The 23,000-nt window shown below is 28.5% G+C and overlaps 2 protein-coding genes across 4 annotated transcripts; one reads left to right on the forward strand and one right to left on the reverse strand.

Annotated features, from left to right (window-relative positions):
* Positions 1-6,309: 6,309 nt before the first annotated feature.
* Positions 6,310-15,401, reverse strand: LOC105365603 (natterin-3). Of its 3 annotated transcripts, none has more exons than XM_011503817.1 (4): positions 15,304-15,401; positions 13,116-13,315; positions 7,791-7,934; positions 6,310-6,432 (listed from the first exon to the last, which is right to left on the reverse strand). In XM_011503817.1, exons 1-4 carry the CDS (start codon positions 15,308-15,310, stop codon positions 6,346-6,348), a joined length of 438 nt encoding a protein of 145 aa, XP_011502119.1. In that variant the 5' UTR covers positions 15,311-15,401; the 3' UTR covers positions 6,310-6,345. The 3 variants fall into 3 exon arrangements, with proteins under 3 accessions (XP_011502119.1, XP_011502118.1, XP_011502117.1); XM_011503816.1 differs by having other exon boundaries at positions 13,116-13,458; positions 15,304-15,361; XM_011503815.1 differs by having other exon boundaries at positions 13,116-13,482; positions 15,304-15,359.
* A 4,060-nt stretch (positions 15,402-19,461) lies between these two features.
* Positions 19,462-22,226, forward strand: LOC105365604 (DDB1- and CUL4-associated factor 13). The gene is made up of 7 exons (XM_011503819.1): positions 19,462-19,606; positions 19,798-20,195; positions 20,405-20,573; positions 20,686-20,833; positions 20,904-21,204; positions 21,716-21,879; positions 22,091-22,226. Exons 1-7 carry the CDS (start codon positions 19,537-19,539, stop codon positions 22,176-22,178), a joined length of 1,338 nt encoding a protein of 445 aa, XP_011502121.1. The 5' UTR covers positions 19,462-19,536; the 3' UTR covers positions 22,179-22,226.
* The last annotated feature ends 774 nt before the right edge of the window (positions 22,227-23,000 follow it).

Below are 23,000 nucleotides of genomic sequence, written 5' to 3' on the forward strand. Positions count from 1 at the left end.
AATGATGAAACCAGTCGGCATAAATGAAAAGAGAAAAACAAGCTTAAACGAAAAATTAATGACGATCAAGTGAAAAATATCGTAATGAATATTACGGGCGAAAGGCATGCGCATCGATAAGTGGCAACATATGTCTTGGAAAATTCTATGAAAAGAGATGAAAGAACGTGGAAAATAAGGACGAAATATAATATCGTCTAAGGCAACCTATCGGCTACCTTGTCATCTAGGATCGGGTGCCCATGGTCGGGGGTAGCAGTTAGGAGGTGAGCGTTATTGTTAAGCAATGGATTTAATTAGCGAGGAAAACTTAAAGCTGAAGTTGCCACTCGCAAGAGGCTCAAAATCCCCTTCTCCGCGCAAAAGTCGCGCGTGTCGATGTTGGAAAAGCGCGCGAGAGAAAAGGAATTGAGGCGAAGAAGGCGCGTGCACGCATTTTTATGCGCCTCCACTACGCCGGCCAAACCACTACTCAATCCCAAGCTTTAACGCGCGTGCTCTCGTGATTGATGATTATTGGACAGCTGAGAAATGAGCTCAATAGCGTCATTATGAGATCGTTAAATTTGGCGAGAGAAGAGAGTGAGAGGGCGAGTGAGGGTGAGAGAAAGGGGCAAGCCGGTAGTATCTCCTGGCTACTGTATTTTGATCCGTCGAACGAGGTCAGAGTCATTAAGGATCATTCTTCCTCGATTCGCGGGCTCATTTTTTGATGATTAGAAAGTCCGGTGCTGATGGACGCAACACTGCGCTCGTCAACACTTTAATGCCATATAAAATATGCTTTTAAAGTTGCTAGCGACACTTTTTAAAAGTAAAAGTTGAAGCTGCGCGTGAGCTTGTGTACCGCTTGTAAATGCGGTAGGATAATGCGCTTTGGTAGATAGAGCGATAATTATTTTGTTAATTTCATAATTAATAATGCTCGGTGCGGGATACCTTGGCTGCTGAAGTTCTGTGTAATAATTACGGTGCTGTCAATACAAATTAAAATTATTGATTTTTCTTGACGATTCACCAACTCTTTTGCACGTAACCATTTTCACGCACTATAAATATGCGGATTTTCATCTTTAACGAGTCGTTGATATATATATATATATATATATATATATATATATATGTTTGTGTATGTGTGTATAATAATGAAAGCGAGCAACAATGTAATTTATAATTTTTAATTAATAAGGAGAGAACGATCTTTATTTTACGAATAGCTTCTTTGTCGTATTGGCATACAGAGCTTTAAACATACGCGTAATGAATTGTTATGCCGAATGATGAAGCTGCGCGTTATGTAATAAAAAGCTGAAAGTGAAAATTCACAAAAGTTTTTAATACTACTGGAATAATTGCACTCTATAACTAAGTGCTTATAATGAAATAATCGAATTAAAGGACGAAGTCACTGATTTTAAAAAGTATTGTTAATAATATGGAGAAAGGTGAATGTATATCATAGATCTCTACTCGCAAAAGTTTTTTCTTTATCGTAATTTTATCGGCCGAAATCGCAGCCTTACAAAGCTTTTACCAACTGTTACCAATAAAAATGCGCCGCTACAACGACTCAGGCGTCTTGCAAACGACTGGAGACAGAAAACAACAGAGAGCACCTCAGCCCGACCTTGCTAATCGTCTATAGAGCACAAAATAAACCAGTCCCGATTATCCGACGAGGATTTCACCCAACTCGAGGACAACGTGTGATCGTTTTTCCATCGCCATCCCCACCCCACCCCACCCCCAACCACCACCACAACCACCATTCAATCAAGCCGCCCACTTCTTTCGCCACTCCCCTCTGCCAATCATCGAATTGTCGACCAAGCGACCCAGCGGGGCTCGATCACCGTACGCGACTTTTGCCGCTTCGATTGTCGAAACTGTCGGACGAGTTCTTGCAAGACATCGTGTGCACATATAATACAGTTTATCGTATCAACCGCCGCGCGCTTTCACTCTTGATGTTCTGACGCGCTCCACTGCCGCTCTTACGGTTTTTTCACGGGCTACACGCGGCCTCATAGATCCGCCAATTTATTACTAATTCCGTTCGCTTAACTCTCCATTTCTCTCTCTCTCTCTCTCTCTCTCTCTCTCTCTCTCTCTCTCTCTCTCCTATCCTCTCTCCCACGTCGTTGTTCTCGGTTGTGCAATCTATATTGATAGTTTATTGTTTTTTTTCCTACTTTCAGTGGACTAGTGTGTCAAGGTACCGTCCAGGTAGTAAATAAGATAGATCGTAAATTATCCTTTTATTCATAATGAAAAATCTTTTCATTTGCAAATTGGAAAATTCTCCCTCTCAGCTTTAAAGATATAAGTGAGAATTCATTTTCGTTCTGTCTCTCTCGTTTTGTTTGAGATTTTATGGTGCAAAGACATTATAATATGAACGAACTGTATATCAATATAATGAAAATGCTTGGGTGATTATTATTTAAAAACATAATAACAAATAATACAATAAGTATCTCGGTTGATTTTTATTTGGTACAATTTTAGCGATCTTATCGAGAACTTTATTTTACTTGTAAGTAAACTATTGTTAACTAAAATTGAAGTATCTTAGATTGCGTATTGATTCTATTGTCCATTTCATTTTTCACTGACAACAACGCCGTTATCAACTGTAAAATAGTTTTTTTATTTTACTATTATGCAAAGTCTCTGAATACATTAGAGGGAAAAAGTTCTCTTTGAGATTGAGTTGTCTATAGATAATTGATCTATTTACTAATTCTAACGAATGACAATTATTATCGAGATTGAGTTTAATAATTTTATTACTATAGATAAATATATCACTGCCTATACTCATTTAGCATATTATTAATACATTTTCTATATAACATAAACATTATTATCCAATGTCAATGTATACCCCTTGTTTTAACTTTGTCGGCTAAATACATTTTTATTGAATTTAAAATACATAGAGTACAAGGTTTGTCCATCCGGAGAGATGCTTGTTTCCTCATTTTATCGAAAGAAAAACATATTTAATATGAAATAAATTTATCATAAATATGCCGAATAAATATAATTCCATGTTATATCTTCTTGAATTTCTTAATTACTTCATCGGCTGCTAAGGATCCTTTGAATTTGTTGTGCAATTTTCAAATTTTATCGTCGCATTTAATATATTCGAATAACGTATATAATTAACCCAAAAAAATACGTCTCAGAATGGATGACCGCACAGCAAGATAAGACTTGTTTCGAATCAGCAAAATTACTTTCACCTTTACCTTCGAAATATCTTTAAATTATCGCCGAGCACATCTTTCACTTGCAATTCTTTCGTGTCGGTACTCTTTGGAAAAAAAAACAAAAAAAAAAAAAAAAAAAAAAAAAAAAGACCTCCATAAAATACAAGATCTACAGCGAGAAATTTACGGTACGCGATTGATCGCCGTTTTAGAATCGCTCGCAATACGTTAACGATGACGACGACGGTTGCCGCGGCGGCAGCGGCAGCTTATCTCGGAGGTGGAATTTTTTCTTTTTGAGCAGACTAATATGAAAGGGAGAAATTGTGAAAGTCGCGACGCGCGAGCCGAGTCCGCGTCGCGGGATCCGAGGAAGCTTGCGCGTATATATAAAACGTCGTTTTGGACTTCAAACGAGTTTGGTATTAATTCTTTCTTTTTCTTTTTCTTTTTTTTTTCTTTTTGTTTTCTTTCCGTGTATATACACGTACGTATACTTGAAAAATTGATTGTACACTTGAAGTGAAGCTTTCACGAGTTCAGACTTCATTATTTACAATCGAATAATGTATACTCGTACGTTATTTTCGTTAAAACGTGAATCATGATCTCTCAAGAGTGTAGCTATTAAATTTGTTTTATGCATACATCATTAATGAAAATTCAAATCACTTTGGAGCACGCAAAATAAAAAGCGTTCTTTCGATTCTTATTTCAGGAATTAAATCGAAATGGTTATGCAATTGCAAATGTCGTTACACAAGGCTGAAACTAAAATTAATTGATTAGACGCTTATTTTTTCCTAACATAATCTGATATACTCTATTGCTTGTTTTTTATATAAAAAATATTTATATTAAAAATGATTTACGTACGTGTAAATTACTCAGGTGGATGAAGTGTGGATTATGGCTTATGCTTCTAATCATTTAAAACATAAAGTAACAAGTTTTCATAGGCAAAATAATTTTCTATTACGTGCTTTTTGTGGACATTTATTTATTTATTTATTTATTTATTTTTTTAACAAATTAATTATTAATCAACAATTAATTATTCATTACGTAAAACTTTTAATTTTGTAATAAAGTAAAATAATATTATAAATTAAATAAAGATAAATAAGATAAAAATATTGACTCATTTGCAATTACAATGTTACAAAAATATATTTTTAACCATTTCAAATTATTTAGTCAAATTATGGAAATATATATATATATATATATATATATATATTTCCATAATAAATATATATATATATATATATATATATTTAGAATAAATATATTTTTTAATTAAATTATAGTTGTTCTATGAATTCTAATATACTAAAAATAGTATTTTCCATTTATTATGCATATTTATTCTAAAAATAAAGTGTATTTTTTCTTAATAATTACAATATTTCTCTTACAACTGAATACGATTTAGTTATTTGAAATTTATTTAAATGCCTCCAAAATACAAATGATTAATAATAGTATTTAAATTTGTAGAATAGTTTGTAAATTGAAATAAATAACTGCCTGCAGCTATTCATCATTTGTTTCGGCATAATTCTAAAATACGTATATTCTATATAAATTTAAGCAGTTGATTTATGCAAAGTAGATTTTTAGTTGAATACTGAAATTGATTATCGATTGAAAAATTTATTGCAAAAGTTCTTGAATAGTTAGTGGACAATTTTCTCATTAAATTGCTGTGACAAACGTTATTATTCGATAAATAGCACTAATACTAACAAGACATTATGCAGTAAATATTATTAAAATTATAAATTTATAAAGTTGTATGATATTTGTAAGTTAAAATTTTCTTGAATTTCATATTATTTTTCACGAATATTAAAATTTTATTTATTATATATATACCTATTATTTATAATTTATTATAATTTTTGTATAATTATTTCCATGACAATTTCTTTGCTATTAATTGTCATATTCTTTTCAACAAAAACATTGTATTGCAAATATTAATATATTAATTTAATCTTTTACATTTTACATTAATTTTTAAGATATACATATAAAACACTTTATCAAATAATTTTCAGCTAAAAGTCCAAAGATTTAAGCTTAAATACGTACTTTAAAGAACTACCTTAAATGAATAAATATTTTTTCATTTAGCTGAAACATATATGTTACTTTATATTGCTAATTACACGGCAAACTTACATGTAATTGACAATAATCGTAATCACTTGTCTGCTCCCATCTTCATTAAAAGAAAAACTTGAGCATTATTAAATACACTTGAGATTATAGATTAAGTTCAACAGAAACTTCTTTTATATTTCTTAAAAATAAGATTACATCATTTTATAGAATACTAAGTTTATGCAATATTTAATAATTATTTTATTGCTTGCATTTATTTAAAAAATATAATTATATAAATTACTGTTTCTCTACTGATCCTAAAATTGTTTTTGGATTCCGCGTATGTCAGTTCTGAAGATAATAATAATCTATAACCAACAAAATTTGAAGCAATTATTGTAATTGTCTCCTTAAACCAGTTTTTTATTTTTTTTCGTACATTATGTTTGAATAACAAATTTTTGAGAAGATAATTGAAATAATTACTTGGAATTTCCGGATGTTACAGATAATTATATTTCATAAATAAGAGGATAAATTTTGATGCTACAAAAAAAGACTTGAATTTATTAACAATAAATGGGTATCAATATCTCATGAAACCTCTTCATTTACAATCAACACTCAATTTTAAAGTAGAAATTAAGCTTTCCAGCCTATACGGAGTAATCATTGTTGCTGCATCAATAATTAATTCAATCTTAATAAGGTAATAACTAATTTTCTTCTTTTTGAGGTCACAATATTTTACATAATTTGCATAAATAATTATTGAACATTGTGAAATGAAAGGAGACGACTATCGAATATGTAAAATAAGCTTATTTATTTTTCGAAAATGAATATCTCATTAAAAAAATATATTATCGTAACATTCTCTTAAGATTGCTTATACGTGTTAAATAAGAATTGCCGATTTTCCGCGCAACCTTTATAAACTTAGGAATGTGTGTGTGTGTGTGTGTGTGTGTGTGTGTGCGCGCCTGTGTATGTGGCGCGCGCGCTCGTTCGATGATCAATGCATAACGAGAACCTCGTAATCTTTAAAAGACAACTCCTCGCCGTCAAAGGGAATGTAGAGGCAACCATGGCTTTGTTGTACCTGTAATGACAATAATGACAATGTTATTCTTGCAGTATTTTCAATCGCTTAATTTCTTCTCATTGTCGTATTGAAATTCGAGTGCGGTCATCATTATTAAAATGGCCTGTAATGTCGCTCAATTCCACCAAGTTAATGTAACAATTGTTTGAAGAATACTTGTGAGTGCGCGTATTAGTAATCGCAATCTTAGAATAATATTAGTATATATATATATATATATATATATACATTATTTTTTTATTGTTCATATTTTTTCAATAGAATATCATCATTGTTTATGACATCCACAAAGATCTATTCAATAATTACACTGTTACAACAATTCAATGATAATGTACTTTTATCTCTCATATCCGACAGTCACAATCTACCTGCATTATATTTATCTATTCCAAATAACTGCCATTGTTTTACTATTAAATTATTATTGATACTCGAACCCTAACAGAATTCATAAAATTATTAATTGTTCATAAAAAAATGTGTATATAATAATTTACACATGCAATATTATTCCAAAAAAAAAATGGACTTATTAATATCAAATTGCTATTTCTTAGAACAATTTTTTATCTTTGAATTTTTCTATGAAAAATAAAAAAGAAAATTATATCATTGATTAGAATTCGAGCCACAATTTAAAAACATAACTTGTAAAGCTTATCAGATATCTTAGAGTACGTCCACTTAGAATTCAATTATAATTTTACAGATTTAAGTATAAAAAAATTTCTTGTCGTCTGGATGATTTAAAATGCAAGTTAATATTTCCATGATATTTTTCAAGTATGAATCGAACGGTTAACAATTAATCTTCTACAACAGTGCAATTTTTCATTTGGATTTGCTTACGCGTTAGAAATTTATCAGCTCTCGGCGTAAATCAAAACTCTAAACAATAGTTAACAGTGCAATATTATTCGCAACAAATTTTATAAAGAATAATTATAAAATATCTGAGTTAAGAAGAAAAAAAAAAGATCTCTAAATTGCAGCTTGTTATAAACGAGAGATGCAATTAAGCTTAATATATTATTAGCTATTTGAATGAGAATCGGGTGAGCGTCAAATTTGAATTGCGTGCTTATGGATCGAAATAGAGATCTTTGATCGAACCATTTACCAGCTGCGATTATCACATTTACATTTTCATTTAATGCGGTATAATCAAGGCAGTGCGTACAAGTACAAGTATCGAGGGTAAATTGGTAAACCAGGCGGCATCAATTATAATATGTATGAAGGAATTGAAACATTTAAGTCTTTACTTTATTTAAATGACAGTGGACGTAAAGATTAAAATTCCTAGGTATGTGGTAACAAATACTTTTCATGAAATTGAATGCTAAATGTACCTTGCCAACGGTTTGAGAGCCATTGTGAAGTACACGTCCGACGTACAGTGGTTCTCCATCGCTTGTGTGACCGGCGACAACCGCATCTGCGGGAACCGAGCCGTTACTGCAGAATTCCCATCCGAATTCTCCGCGGACGAGAACCTGTGAAAAGATTTCAGCATTCATAAGCCGCTGAGAAAAGCATTGGAAAAACATGAGCTGCGCCCTGTTAGTTGTCGTTGCCGAGACCTTTGGCGCACATCCTTATTGGCTATTTCATTGTGTTTAACATTTAATAAAGTATTAAACATTACGGTGATCGATTATTGTGAATTTGAAAGAAATTTTTTTTCTTTTTTTTTACAGCGATTACGAACAAAATTCCTCTAAAAATACGCGATACTTTTAGTGATTAAATTTTATGTTGATCGATATCTTTAAAGCTATGCCGAGCAATTGCAAAAATGTATTATTTAGTTTATATATATATATATATATATATATATATATTTGCGTGAAAATAAATTATATTTCAAAGCCACAATAAGTCGTAAATAATGTTCGAGCGAATAAAATCAAAGTAATTGCCAAGTTTGCATTAAAATTTTCAAATATTTGATTTCAGATTTCGCGGTAACTAACTTTCTAAGAACACAACAATACTTATGAGTTATTTTTTGCACAAAATTATACCTAAGAAGAATTAAAATTAACTAGGATACGATAGCTCTAAAATGATACACCACGATATAGAGATTGAACTTTTCCTTTATTCATTAATATCGAAAGTAATTCTAATTTATATTGAGTGAATGTAAAATCTATCGATTTTAACTAATGTAAAGACGCAAGAAAATTTAATCAGGTAATAAGGCATTGAAATTTTATTTTTAAATTTGAAACAGTGGATACAAATAATTTCTTCTATATAAATACTTAGAAATTAAATAAAAAAAAAAAAACAAACAAACAAACCCCATATTATTTTTATTAATTTATTCTCCATTATTAATTAAAATGACTGTTAAAGTCACAAATATTTATAATAAAGCGAGGACAATAATATCGAAGAAAAAGTGACGCATTACAAAAAGTGACGTGACACGCGAGTCCTAATTGGCAAGTAATCGACTTTTACTATCAATAAACCAAAAAACTAACATTTCGTCATCGGCAGCGATCGACAAAGAAGGGCTTAGCGCGCACCCCCTCCCCCAGCGCCCCAAAAAAGTGGGAGTCTCTTTTACCTAGCGGTTTTGTAAAAAATCAATTTCCCAACAACTTAATCGGGCGCATCGATCTCGGATTGTTTTGCAGTTTACTCGATTAAGATATTACAGACTGATTAGGTTGCGAGGCGCGCGAGTTTTCGCAGATTACTTGGTGCGAGCGAAGCGACGGCCAGAGCCGATAAATCAGCAGCGCGATCTGGCGACCATTTTACCGTTAAGTAAGCATACAACAAGCAAGGCGCGTTTTCTCGCGACTTCATGGAAAGACCAACTGATTTTTATCGGCCCGGATGGTACGAGGATTAAATGAGCTTCGCCTCGCGCGCATGCCACTCGGGTCATGTTATCCACGTCGGCCTGAAAATTGTCTTTCTTTTTATCTTCTTCGTTAGGCTTCCTTTCTCTTTTTGTTTACGTGATTGCCCAATTGCTCGATTGTTTTGTCGTGGCCGAAGTCGATTGGTGGAGAGAATTGATGTGCAGCAACGAGAATGCTGACTTGGATCATAAACTCATCATTGTTGGATACCTGAATTATTGTATCACGTGATCGCTCAAATTTACAGTTGTAGTTACAGACAGGCGCACACACGCAAACACACACACACACACACACACACACACACACACACACATATATATATATGTGTGTGTGTGTGTATGCATGCATGTATGTGTGCATATTGAAACACGATATCGCATTTTTATGTTTCATCATAAATATCGATACTTTAATATAAAGCATTTAAATAATAAATATTTCCTAAATTATTTGTTCTAAAATATCTACATTCTCTCATTATATGCTAAGCTTTTTAAGTATTTAAGTAATTCAAGAACAAAACCTTTATAAAACTTATTATTAATATTAATAAACGAAATTAAAATAAATATTTTATACGCCCATTTACAAACATTAATAGCATTTATTATTATTTAGATATTTATTATTTTAGAATATTAAATATGTAATCTTGGTGTATCAAATAAGCAATAAAAGCTTTAATATAATTATATACTTCATATATTCACGTACGGGTGGGCAAATATATTTTTTTAATATTATACTTTGCTTCTATATTAAGTAGTTATATTTCTACGTAGCAAGAACGACATTTTCTTATTATAATGTTTAAATACATATACATTACTAAATACTTTATTAAGTAAACTATTTTTATATTAAATGTCAACAAAAATATGTATATCACTCATATTTTCTATAAACATAAACAAAACAAAAATTTTATTATATTTAAAATTATATTTATATTATATAGTGTATTATATTATTATATTGCACGCATTACTTATATATAGCTGATTGGAATTGGTTAGTGATATATTATATATACTATGGATTATAATTAATACAATATAATAAATATTATATTCTTATTTTTTATAAATAAAATTTAAAATACTTTGAAAAACTCACTTTCCTCGGAGAGATAAACGTTATCTTTAAAGAAAATAGTTAACATCAGATTTTAAGTGAGAATTTTTTTTTAAATATTACACAAAAGCATATATTTTATATATTTGATTAAACATTTTATCTCTGACTTTTTATAAACTTCTAATAAATGAATATTCATTTTAAATAAATTAACAAGTATCTAAAGAAACAGTCGATTCATTTCTTTGAATTAGTGAATATTTAATAGTTGTAATGAAAATGTTTATTTTAATTTTTTTTTTTTTTTTTTTTTTTTTTAATTTAAAAAAAAAAAAATATATCATAAAATACGAGGTAGTAAATTAGTCTCTTAAAAAAACATCTATTTTGAATTATAAAATTAAAATAAATTTGCGTATATTTGTATTTAAGTTATGTACAACTTTCTAGAAACATCAAAAATAAATCTTTGATATAAAAACTAAAAATACCTATAAACTTATTAACAACACTATTAATATGTCAATTAACTGTGATTGATTTTCTATATAGAAATATTTATATGAACATTTTCAAATATTTGGGGTTCTTCAATGAAGCGGTAAATAATATAAGAACACGTATTATTTGCGGCATATAAATACTTTAACTACTATTTCTATTTCTGTTACTCTGTTAAAAAATATTGTTATATATTAAACAATAAATTATAGTCAATAAAAAATATTGTAATAATATTGACTCAATTTACGGTTAAATTATCTTTTATCACGAAAATGCATATTACATTATGATATTATTCTTAAAAAAAAATTTTAATCTTTAATAAATTTATCATTTTATTGAATGGCATTAATATATGATTGGAAATTAATTATCAAATAAAAGTCAGAAATTTCAACCCGTTACTTTTCTTGAAATTAAAATAAAAATATATTATGGATATAAAAAATTGTATTTATTTCGTGTATATTTTAAATATTTTTTTACAAATTTTATAATAAAGTAAAATTTATAGTATAATAATGTAAATTTTATATTATTAACCACGAATAAATCAATAGACTGTAAACTTATACTTTTACTGCTTTCGTACCTGTAAAAGAGATTTTTCCTTCACTTTACTGAACCACTTCTATAAAATTAAAAAACAAAATTTTTATGGCGTACTTGTCTGATTGTCCATGGCGATCATATTATTTATTAAAGTATTTCCTAAATAAACCTGAAAATATATAAAAATGACAAACTCTTATATATAATTGATTGATGTTCTTACTAATGCGTGCATTTGCAAATAAGATCAAAGGAATCGAAAAAAAATTCGATTACGTTAGTATTCATTATATGAGCAAAGTTTGCCTCGAACTAAACTGAGATACTCAGCCCTGACTCACTTAATTTGTGAAACTCCTTAAATAGTCTTGCATTTTCACAAAATACACATGGAAATTACAGAAGGTTATATAAAAATAATACCTAAGTTATGATTATGTATTTTCTAGACTTGTTTATAGAAATATATTATGTATAGGATACTAAAGATTAGAGAAAATAATTAAAAATATATGTAATTTTGTAATATCATACATTATGTTTGAATCATTATTATACCATAATAATTAAATTGATTAATTTCAAATGTCTTAATAGACTAAATGTGTACAAATATTAATAAGAAATATTAGGATATTTCTTAATAATGATTAGAAAATAATTGTTTTTCTTTAGGAATAAAGCTTTAATGATAATATCGTGTATTAAGAAATTATTATTCATTCGTTATAAAGATATTTATACATTGATGGTCAATTGACGGACGCGCTGAAAATAAAATTATAATAATATTTAAATAATCAATATTGAGAAATTGAATTTTAATTAAATCTAAGCGCATTAAAGATCGATACTCAATATATATATATATATATATATATATATATATATATATATATATATATATATATATATATATAATTATTGTATGTTTATAATTAAAATTTTTTAATAGTTAAATGTCTATTGTTATCTTGCTGATTATTATCGTGTTATATAATTCTTATTAGCCATAAGCGATTTAGTCTCTAATTTAGTAATTTCATGAATATTCGTAGAATATTAAGAGAATTCTATGTTAGATATAACAATAAGGTATTATGCATAAATGCAAATATATAATCATCAGTCAAGCGAAATTATATATTGTTGTACGAATTATTATGTTGTTACAATATCTTGTTACCACTATATACTATCCTATCCTAAACAAGTGACAATACAAATCTACTAATAAATTTCTGGTTGAAAAAAACAAAAACAAAAAACAAAAACAAAAAACAAAAAATACAAATTATCTCTTGTGCTTAAAAAGATAATTGAAATTTATCATTGAAAACTAGTGATTTAGGTATAATATAAAAATGTAACTGATTATCATTATCATTATCCGATACAGCGAAAAAAACAGAAGAAAATCATAAAAATACGTGGAAAATTCAAATCCCATGACTCCTCGTCCTATATTAAAATCGAAAGCAATGAAATTTCATTTTCTTGCGCATAGGTATTACGCGTGTACGGCTGAATTTCAGCCTCTATTTCTCTATTTCAGCAATCCATTGCTAATCAATAGTCTATAGAAAAGCCGAATTGGACAAGGAAAGTGAGACACGAGCTGCAGCGCACAAGCAAGAAAATAAAATGAGAGACTACCTCGAAGTTGCGTTTGGCGTGCTCTTGGCCGCCGTGCGCCACGTAAGCGACGTTCCTCTCGGGTATGACCTTGGCCGGTATCATGTCGCCATCATGGTAGGCGCGGCCGACGTAGATCGTGGCACCGTCGATGTCTCGGCCACCGGTGACGGCCGTCTCGGGAAAGGGCTCGTCCGAGCTTCTCGTCAACCATTTGTATGCTGTTTCGTGAGATATTATGCCAGAATTTAGTGTCGACTCGGATGAGAGCGACGTGCAGCACGACCCCATGGCCCCGATCTAGTTTTATCTTTGTTAAGGGAGACCCCCGGGATCACTCGCTACCTCGTCATAATGACGCTGCCTAAGGGATGGACGTTAGCGCGAACTACGAAATAAATGTAAATTGTAGCTGTTCGCGAATTTCGTACATTGGTTGCCAACGACATGACAAATTGCAATAAAATCCTCCGGCTCAGGACGTCATTTGAAAATTCGTATCTTTAGTTACGCGTAGAGCGAAATTATGGGCATATTCAAAATTTTATAAATTTCAATTGCCAGAATATGTGAAAATTTTTTTTTTTAATAAATTTGCACACGTGAAATAAATAGCGTATAGATGGTGAAGAAATAGTTGCACAAATGGTGGATTATCTGTAGTTGCAATAATGATTGGAAATAATTTTCACAATTAAATATAACAATAGTTGCAGTAGAATATAATTGATAAAAAAAAAAACGAATAAAAAAAATGAAAAAAGAAGCAAATAGATAATTGAAAATGTTCGATTCTCTTTTTCTTAAAAAACAAAAAAAAAAATCGAGTAAAATACCGTTATAATTGCTCGAGCATCAAAGAAGCATTGATTTACTGATTAAATCAGTGGCAATTTTACTTTTCTTAACCCTACTAGAATACCAAAGACTTTTCATAGAAATCAACTATTTTATTTTTTATACTTTATAATTTTTTTTATTCGTATAGGAAACTAAGTAAGTATCTTCCTCGAATTAGAAATCTTATACATTATTTTTGAATTCAATATCTCTACATATGATGACGAGAAGAAAGTGAAAGTAGAATTAAATTTAACCATAAAAGAAAGTGTCACCTTAATTTATATATTATTATTTAATTACGAACGATAAATTGTTATTTTTAGAAATATATATTATGATATTAAAATCTTTCAACGCATATGGATGTGATCTAATTTATTTAAACTTGCTCGGCTTTAATTAACTTCTGACAATTTATAGGCAGCTTTTTCTTTCAAAATTCAATTACATTCTAACTTTTCATTCTTTTGTTAATAAGTATTCAATAATCCTAATTATTATCATAATCGTTAGCAATATTTGAACTGATCCTTATTATGGATAAAATTTAAAATTACATTTTCATAATTACTTTAAGTTTTGTTTACGTTCGAGAATTAGCATTATATTTAAAAAAATTTTGGTTTATCTGTAGAAAAGCTTTTCCAAAGTTCTATCAATTAATGCTAGAGTAAAGTAATGCAATAAAATCTATATTTTGTTCTAGAAAATGAAATGAGCATAACGAGAATAAAATTGATTCGTTAAAAAAATTTACAGATAAGATTTCCATTCGATTAAAAATGAGTAATACGTAAAAAAAAAAAAAAAATACATTTGTACCGAATTGTGTATCTAAAAAATAAAACAAAAAACATAAATACTTATCAATGACATTTAAGAAGTTAGGTAGTTAAAATTCACAATATAGATTCTTAGTCGAAATTCAGTTAATCAAGATAATTTTATAGTACCGCAGTAATTATTGTAAGAATAAAGAATTATTTGGCTAATAAAAGTGACCGCTTATCGATTCCTTTTATTAAATTAACAAATTAATTCGTTCGATTATTAAAAATTCCCCGTGATATAAAATGTTAATAAAATCTTTATACATAAAGGATGAAATGATGCAAATGTACCATAACTTCAGTTTCATGATAATCATGTTAATCGAATTCTTATTACATCAGAAATTATGATATATATAAAATACAAATAAACTGATATTATCAATAGTGAGACACGATATTATAATTGACTTGTCGGCACTCTCTACGTGAAAGCATGCGAATTTAAAGTTTTCAAATTAAAGAAGAGAAACCGCTAATGTATGGATACACTGACATGATTATAATAAAGATGAAGCTATGTACTCGTACATTACCTGGCATTTTCTCCTCTCGTGATACGCAACGATGTATTTTAGAACAGGTAATGATACGGACACCTTAAGTGAATCTAGTTAAGAACATCGTGTTATCTTATCAGAATTCTTCGCATATGTGTACATATGCGTGTCTGTGCTTTGCTTGTTGTCTATCTAGAAAGGAGTATGACAAATTTTATAAATAAAAATTTACGCCTCCTATTTTCGGAATATACGAAAAATGCCACGATAACGTGTCACCTTTTAATGTGTTGCCATTTATATGGCGAAAATTCGCGAATGTCGTTGTGAGCAAGAGATTTTTAAATTTTGCATTTTAATATTCAGCTAATTAATTCGTTTTATTTTATTTCTTCTTTTTTTTTTTTTTTTGTCGCAAATTTGAATAAATTTACAATTATCTGTGTATTATTTATGCTATTTACACGCAATTCTTTGATATGCTTTGCATTAAAAGCTTTTACCTGGATGTGGTGGAAGATGATATTTCGATTAAATTAATCGTCGGCATATTTCAGAAATGCATTTGTAAACAAAGTAACGGACAATCTTTAACATAAATAATCATTATTTTAGAGTTGAATAAGAACAAATTTAAGATAAGAAAATTAATGATTCCACGACAAATATTACATTGAAAAGTACAGGAAAATTAAAGAAATGTAATGATTTTAGTAAAAATGTGTATATAACTAGAAATTATGTGTATCATAATATGCTAGTTTCAACAATGGTCATAATTAATTTATTAATGTGAAAACAGTAATTTAATGTTTGTGTTTTCTATTTTCTTTACAAATCCATTATCCATTTATCGTTTTATGGTAAAAAGCTCTTAAATATTTATGATTATATAAACATATCATTACTATTAGCATTATATTTTAATATTTATTGTTATGATTTTATGAAGACGAATAAAAATATTGTATAATAATGTCATTAAAATATGTCTTACGTTTATACATTTGTGAATAATTCTTACACTTATTGCAATTAAATTCATATAGTACAAATGTTTTAAATTCTAAAATTAATATTTTTTATTACTTTTAATAGTAATATAAATTAAATAAGTGATTGATATTTATTTCTACTTTAATATACCAAGCCTAATCTGACTCAATAGTTTATATTACATGTATTAGATTTCTATCAACTTACTACTGCCATACTCTTATCTTTAAAATAGTCTTTATTTTATAAAGTATAAAAATAATCTCAATATGGTATTTTATTTTTCGATGGATTATTACACATTTTTGCAAATTTATATATACATCTATTTACACTACCCTAAACTGTATTTTGTTTAAAATAAGCTGCTAAAAAAAATTCGTGCTATATAAAAACAATCCTCGATATCTTATGAAAACTAGTAAATACCGTCTTACCACTGTTTTACAATGTATTACAAAAAAAGCTTCGTTTGTTAAATTTCTATTAAAGCAAAAGAAAAAGAAAAAAAAACAAGAAAAAGAAAAAAGAAAAACGTAACTGTCATAGATATTGTCAACATGTTTCACTTGGAAACCGTGCTTGGACGCAATTTAAAATAGAAAGATTAGAATATTTTGTGGACAATTGTCGATTGTTAATTCATCGAAGCGTTAGGAGATTTCGCTAAGACAAAAAAAGAAACGAAAAAAGCCTAAGATATTTAAAAAAAAAAAAAAAAAAAAAAAAAAAAAAAAATAGTAGACAATATTTTTTAGTATCCTTGGCTCATACTGCATATAAGGCGAGTAAATTGAAAGAGAAACGTTTTAATATTATCAGTGAAAACATCTAGTTCTATGCTAACCCTCGCTATGCAAATAATTTAAATCAACGAAGCACAGTGAAGAAATCTTTATTAACTAAAGAGAACGTGAAAATGCGTCATGCTTGAACGCGCAATAATATCGATCGACAACATAACAACGTACTTTTCATTGATGAAACTTCTTTTAAAGTACGTTGTATCATGGGATGGACCTGATGTATTCTATTACTATGGACAAAGTAGTACGTTAAACCGTTAAACTTGCAGTAAAATTGCACACCGATCGCTATTTTACAGACTAGGGATCCAATTTACCATACTCAAGTTGTATTGGATCCTGAACAAGTTATGCTAGGGTTATGGGTTATAAAGACATTTTCAAAATGTTAATTTATTGAAAAATCACAGAAGTACTATTGTGCGAAAAAATGACGATGCTCGATATTAGATAAAGAGGTGTATCGATAAGAATGAATCATTTAATATAGATCAACCGAATTGACTGTCGGTCATCCGATACGAAAGTCATTTGAAAATATTTCAACATCTAGTCTTAAGCAGACAATTAACTACAATAGGCATTTAATACAAAAATATTCCATTTATAAGCACTTATTTCGAATGATTCGGCAAATATAAATATTTTTCACCACCGCGCGACTATGCTGTCAACTTACAATTAACATAGAGTATGAATTGAAAATATCCATGGATTATTAATATTACTTTTGACGTTAGATTAATGTAATTTTCAGTTTCAATTAAGAAATGTATGGTCGTATATTTTTGAAGTACTATTAGAATTTAAAATTTTTCTAATTAATTCTATCGCTATTTTACTAAATGAGCTACAGACTTTTGTTTTGAAAATACGACTTATATTAAAAATAACTTAACTTATATTAAAAATATAAATAATATTCATTGAATAAATTCAAACTCGAGTTAATATCGTGATTTAAACAGTATTGACATATCAATTAAATATATATCTATAAATCTGCAATTACGAAAAGGATATCATTTATTACTTATTATATAAATGGTTTTTAAATGTCAACAAACAAAAAAAAAAAAATTATAATTAATTCGTTCTCTAACCTCAACGTTATTGAAATTTCTCATACATGAATAATTACTATATGCAGTCGGTATCTAATGCCTACTGATAAAAAGCGAATGTAAATAAAAAAATCTTTTAATCATCCTTCAACACTCAATTTTCGTACGCAGAAAATTTAATATCCGATTGTACCTGCTTAAAACAAAAAAAAAACAAAACAAAAAAAAAAAACGATTGTTTTTTTACGGCAATCAAGAAGCAGAAATATCAAAGAAATTTTTATTTAACTGTTTAACGCCTAGCTTTGCAATTCATAACTTCTTGAATAATAATCATTTAACAACGATTGTTTTTACTAAGTATCATTGTATTATTATTATCATTATTATTATATAAAATAAAATTAATTTTATCGTTAATGTAGTTTTCATATATTATTTGTTCGTTACTGGATATTTAAATCTATTTTCTAAATAATATATTATTTTCAATTCATCATCTTTAAATATTTTACCTTAAATTGATAAATATTGTAGAAATAATTCTTATTCGGCGTCTTGTTATCTTAAAAATATACGTATATTATTTATAAAATGTTTTCTAAAATTACAAAGTAATTGCAATACTAAAGTAGAATAACAATTTTAGTTGTATTTATAAAATAAATTCATGTCAATATGTGCTAATTAATTAAATTAATTTACAATTCGTGCATGCGAATAAATAAATATGTATGTACAAAAGAATCTACGAGAGAATGCGTGAATGTATTCTTACATTTCACAACGTATAATATCATTTTAAACCTTTTCAGGCACGTATATTTATAACAATAATGTAGAAATTATATCGAGGATACATCGTTATCTTCATATTGTTCAGTTAGTGCATACAGACGTATAAAGTAGAAATTTCCAAATTCAAACATCCAATTAGTCACATCAAGTTAGTTTACGCGGGCAGTATTATTTATAATGTAGGAACTGAAGTTGTCCCTTAAAGTCAGCTGGCTAGTTGTAATCGATTGAGGAGGTTAAATGTCGATTGGTCGATACTGTAACGTCGACATAATTCGATTAATTTCGATAGTAAATAGCGAGAAATATTGTAGGACTCGCAGATGCGGTTATGCGACGTTATATTTGGGGAATGTGATTGAAGTAGATAGATGGTTAAGTGATTAATAATAGTTGATGCAATTACGTTAGGTAAAGGATTGTAAAACGTGAGTTCGTAAATTATCTTTGAAATACGTATTGATTGGCCGCCTGTAATGTAATTTATTGCAGTAACATTTATTAGTAGCGACTAATATAGTACGTAAATGCTTCCACAATGCACGTGGAGGGACTCTATATAATGATATTGAATTGATTAATTACTTCGTTATAAGTTCACCGACATGAAGGTGAAGGTGTTGTCAAGAAATCCAGATGAATATTTACGTGAAACCAAACGGGATATTCACAAAGGTATCGAAAAATCATCATTGTTGCATAACCTCCAATAATTAAGTAACGCAATACAATGCATATTATTAATAAATAATATTACGCTCAATACTTATTGCAATATAAGTAAACTGTTATCGATTAAAATTTTAAAATATACATTTATTAATACACTAATTGTTGATTAACGTCATTTTATAAAATAATTTTAGTTCCACGAAATTATGATCCCATACTGCATCCTTTTGAGGCCCCGAGAGAATATACAAGAGCTCTAAATGCTGTAAAGTTAGATAGAGTGTTTGCCAAACCGTTTGTTGGCAACTTAGAAGGGCATAAAGATGCTGTTTCTTGTATGTGCAAGCATCCAGGAAAACTGCAGGTACTATTAAGTGGTGCTTATGATGGCGAAGTAAGAATTTGGAATTTACCTCAGAGAACTTGCGAATATAACTTCCTTGCGCACGATGGAGTCCTAAGAGGAATCGCATTTTTATCGGGTGCAGAGCATTTTATTACAATTGGTGATGATAAAACTATTAAAACCTGGAGAGCACGAAAATCTGATAATAATGAAGAGGCAGTGCCAACGAATACTATTATTAGCAAAGTATGTACAACATTTTCTAATATGGAATAAAAAATTAATATCGACTCGATAATACTTATAGATATAAATTGTGCTTTTGGTTAACATCGATAGCTAGTATATTTTAAAGTTAATATTTGTAATTTAATGATTATTTCAATATAAAATTTTAAATTGAAAGTATTATATATATATATATATGTATGATTTTTAATTGAAATTTATTACAGACTATTTTAACTGGCATTACCCATCATCGATCCGATGCTTTCTTTGCTACTTGTGGAGAAGTATGCCAGTTATGGGAAGAAACAAGGAATGAACCAATACGTACTTTCAAATGGGGTGTCGATAGTTTACACGATGTTAAATATAATTATGTTCAAACTAATTTACTTGGTAAATTGAAAAACGTCATCTCATATACTATTATTATTATTATTAATAGATTAATGTATTATTTTCAATAAGAATAATTATCAAATAAGAAATATTAAACTTTATATTTTAGCTGCATGTGCAAGTGATCGCAGCATAATTTTATACGATACACGCGAAACTGGTCCCTTGCGACGAATTGTTATGAAACTTCGCACCAACAGGCTTTCTTGGAATCCAATGGAAGCATTTACTTTTACGTGTGCTAATGAAGATTACAAGTAACCATTTTTCTTTTTTACTTCATTAAAGCAAATAATATTCAGACACTAATTAATTTATTTATCACAGTTTATATACCTTTGATACACGTAAATTATCAACTCCAGTTAATGTACATATGGATCATGTCGAAGCCGTAACAGATGTAGATTACAGTCCTACCGGTAAGGAATTTGTGTCTGGTAGTTATGACAAATCAATTCGAATTTTCCAAACTAATAAAGGTCACTCGAAAGAAGTTTACCACACTAAACGTATGCAAAGGCTTACAAGTATAATATGGTCCCTGGATAATAAATATATTCTTAGTGGTAGCGATGAAATGAATATTCGAGTTTGGAAAGCTAGGGCATCGGAAAAATTGGGAGTGGTAAGAAATAATGTTTAATTATTTTTAATAGATCAATTTATAAAATATTAATTTAAAAAAAACTGTTGAAATATATTTAAAAGTAATTGACGATACAATAAAGAGGAAAAATTTATGTTCTTACATACTAAAAGCAGTCTTAGTAAAAAGAATTATTTGAAAATATATAAATAATTATATTTCAAGGCAATTGTTAATGAAGTTCACTTTGATATTTTAAAATCAGATTAAAGTGTTCGTTATCTTGCGAAATTTATAATTGAACAAAAATGAATTACTTACTCAATTACATAACTATTATAATTATTAGTAAATAATTTAATCATTATGTTAAAGAATGTAAACTGACGTTTTAATGTTTGTCAATTTTGTATAGCGTGACATTGAGAAACATTGTTTGAGTTTTATATTATTGATGCATCGACGTGATAATTTTTAACTTTATTTTCTAATAAAATAATTTAATAATAATGATGGGAACAAAAATTTTAATAAATAATATGATTTAAAGCTAAAACCTAGAGAGAAGGCGGCACTTAAGTATAGTGAAGCACTGAAGGAAAAATTCGCAAGTCATCCACAAGTGCAAAGGATCGCACGACACAGACAAATTCCAAAGCACATTTATAATGCGCAAAGTGAGATACGCAGAATACGTGAAAAATCAAACCGAAAGTATGTAAAAGCTTGGATTACATTATTACTTCTTTATTACATAAATAATTATTAAAAATTTTTATTTAATTAGTTTTGGAATTTTATTGACAATTATAATATCTATCATGTATTAAGTAACCAAGTATAAACTTAAACATAGTGTAGTGTATGTTTTATACAGAAAAACTTCATTAAATAAAAATATTACATTTACTTCATTAATTTACAGGCAAACAAATCGACGTATGCATTCCAAAAAAGGAGCCGTACCTTTTGTATCGGAAAGGCAAAAACATATTGTCCGAGAAGATGCTTGATTTGTTAACACATGTATCGCTGAATAAAGCAATGTTTTATATAAACAAGATGTTAGCAAATTTAATTACTTACCTGAAAGACAAAATACAAAAAAATAAATAAAGGAAAGACGATTATGAAAAGAAGCACCATTTAATAAATAATTTTTTATTGTAATTATACAACGCATCAGTATAATGATTCTTATAACGTTACAAATCTGAAGCAGCAATTAATATCCAGTTTAGCAGACTTTCGACAGGCTTTATTATCAGCATATTTTAGTTAGATCTCTCGTTATCAAAGTAGTACAAATATTTTAGCACAATAATGATAACGATAACGATTTTTTTCTTTTTTTTTGTAATTGCTATGTATGTATTTTCCTTTCTAAGGAATCTCATAACCTTAGCACGACCTTAGAGTACACTGTTGCTTTATAATAAACAAATAGAATAATGGGCATAATTACGAAAGTATTGCTACTGTATATTACGAAGGTGAAGAAAAAAGTAGTACATAATGCAGAATAAAGAAAAAAGAAGAGAAAATATTTTAAATACGACATATCTTATCGATATTTCATATATATTATTTTTATCCCTTTTATTTTAAAGAAAATAAACTCGGTAAGCTTGATTTTTTATTTTATTAGAACTTTTAATTGTTATATTCACAACAATTGATTTTATAAATATTAAGAATTTGTTTATATTTTTTTAATATATTTATAATTAACGAAACATATGTTTAAATGATAAATATCCACTTTTAATGTCCAATTAATAATAAACAATGTAAACTCGACATTACTCCAGTTTGTCGCTGGGCTAAAAGTTTCG

This window comes from Ceratosolen solmsi, unplaced genomic scaffold (genome assembly GCF_000503995.2).
Source record: "Ceratosolen solmsi marchali unplaced genomic scaffold, CerSol_1.0 scaffold48, whole genome shotgun sequence".
Classification (NCBI taxonomy): Eukaryota; Metazoa; Arthropoda; class Insecta; order Hymenoptera; family Agaonidae; genus Ceratosolen; species Ceratosolen solmsi.

Bases quoted from the DNA above. Each gene is read 5' to 3' on its own strand.
- LOC105365603 (XM_011503816.1), bottom strand. From the start codon at position 13,385: ATGGGGTCGTGCTGCACGTCGCTCTCATCCGAGTCGACACTAAATTCT. The intron at 7,935-13,115 runs GTAGTCTCTCAT...ATCTTTTCACAG, and splicing joins ACGCCAAACGCAACTTCGAG to GTTCTCGTCCGCGGAGAATT. The intron at 6,433-7,790 runs GTACATTTAGCA...TTGTCATTACAG, and splicing joins GCTCTCAAACCGTTGGCAAG to GTACAACAAAGCCATGGTTG.
- LOC105365604 (XM_011503819.1), top strand. From the start codon at position 19,537: ATGAAGGTGAAGGTGTTGTCAAGAAATCCAGATGAATATTTACGTGAA. The intron at 20,834-20,903 runs GTAACCATTTTT...TATTTATCACAG, and splicing joins TGTGCTAATGAAGATTACAA to TTTATATACCTTTGATACAC. The intron at 21,205-21,715 runs GTAAGAAATAAT...TATGATTTAAAG, and splicing joins CATCGGAAAAATTGGGAGTG to CTAAAACCTAGAGAGAAGGC.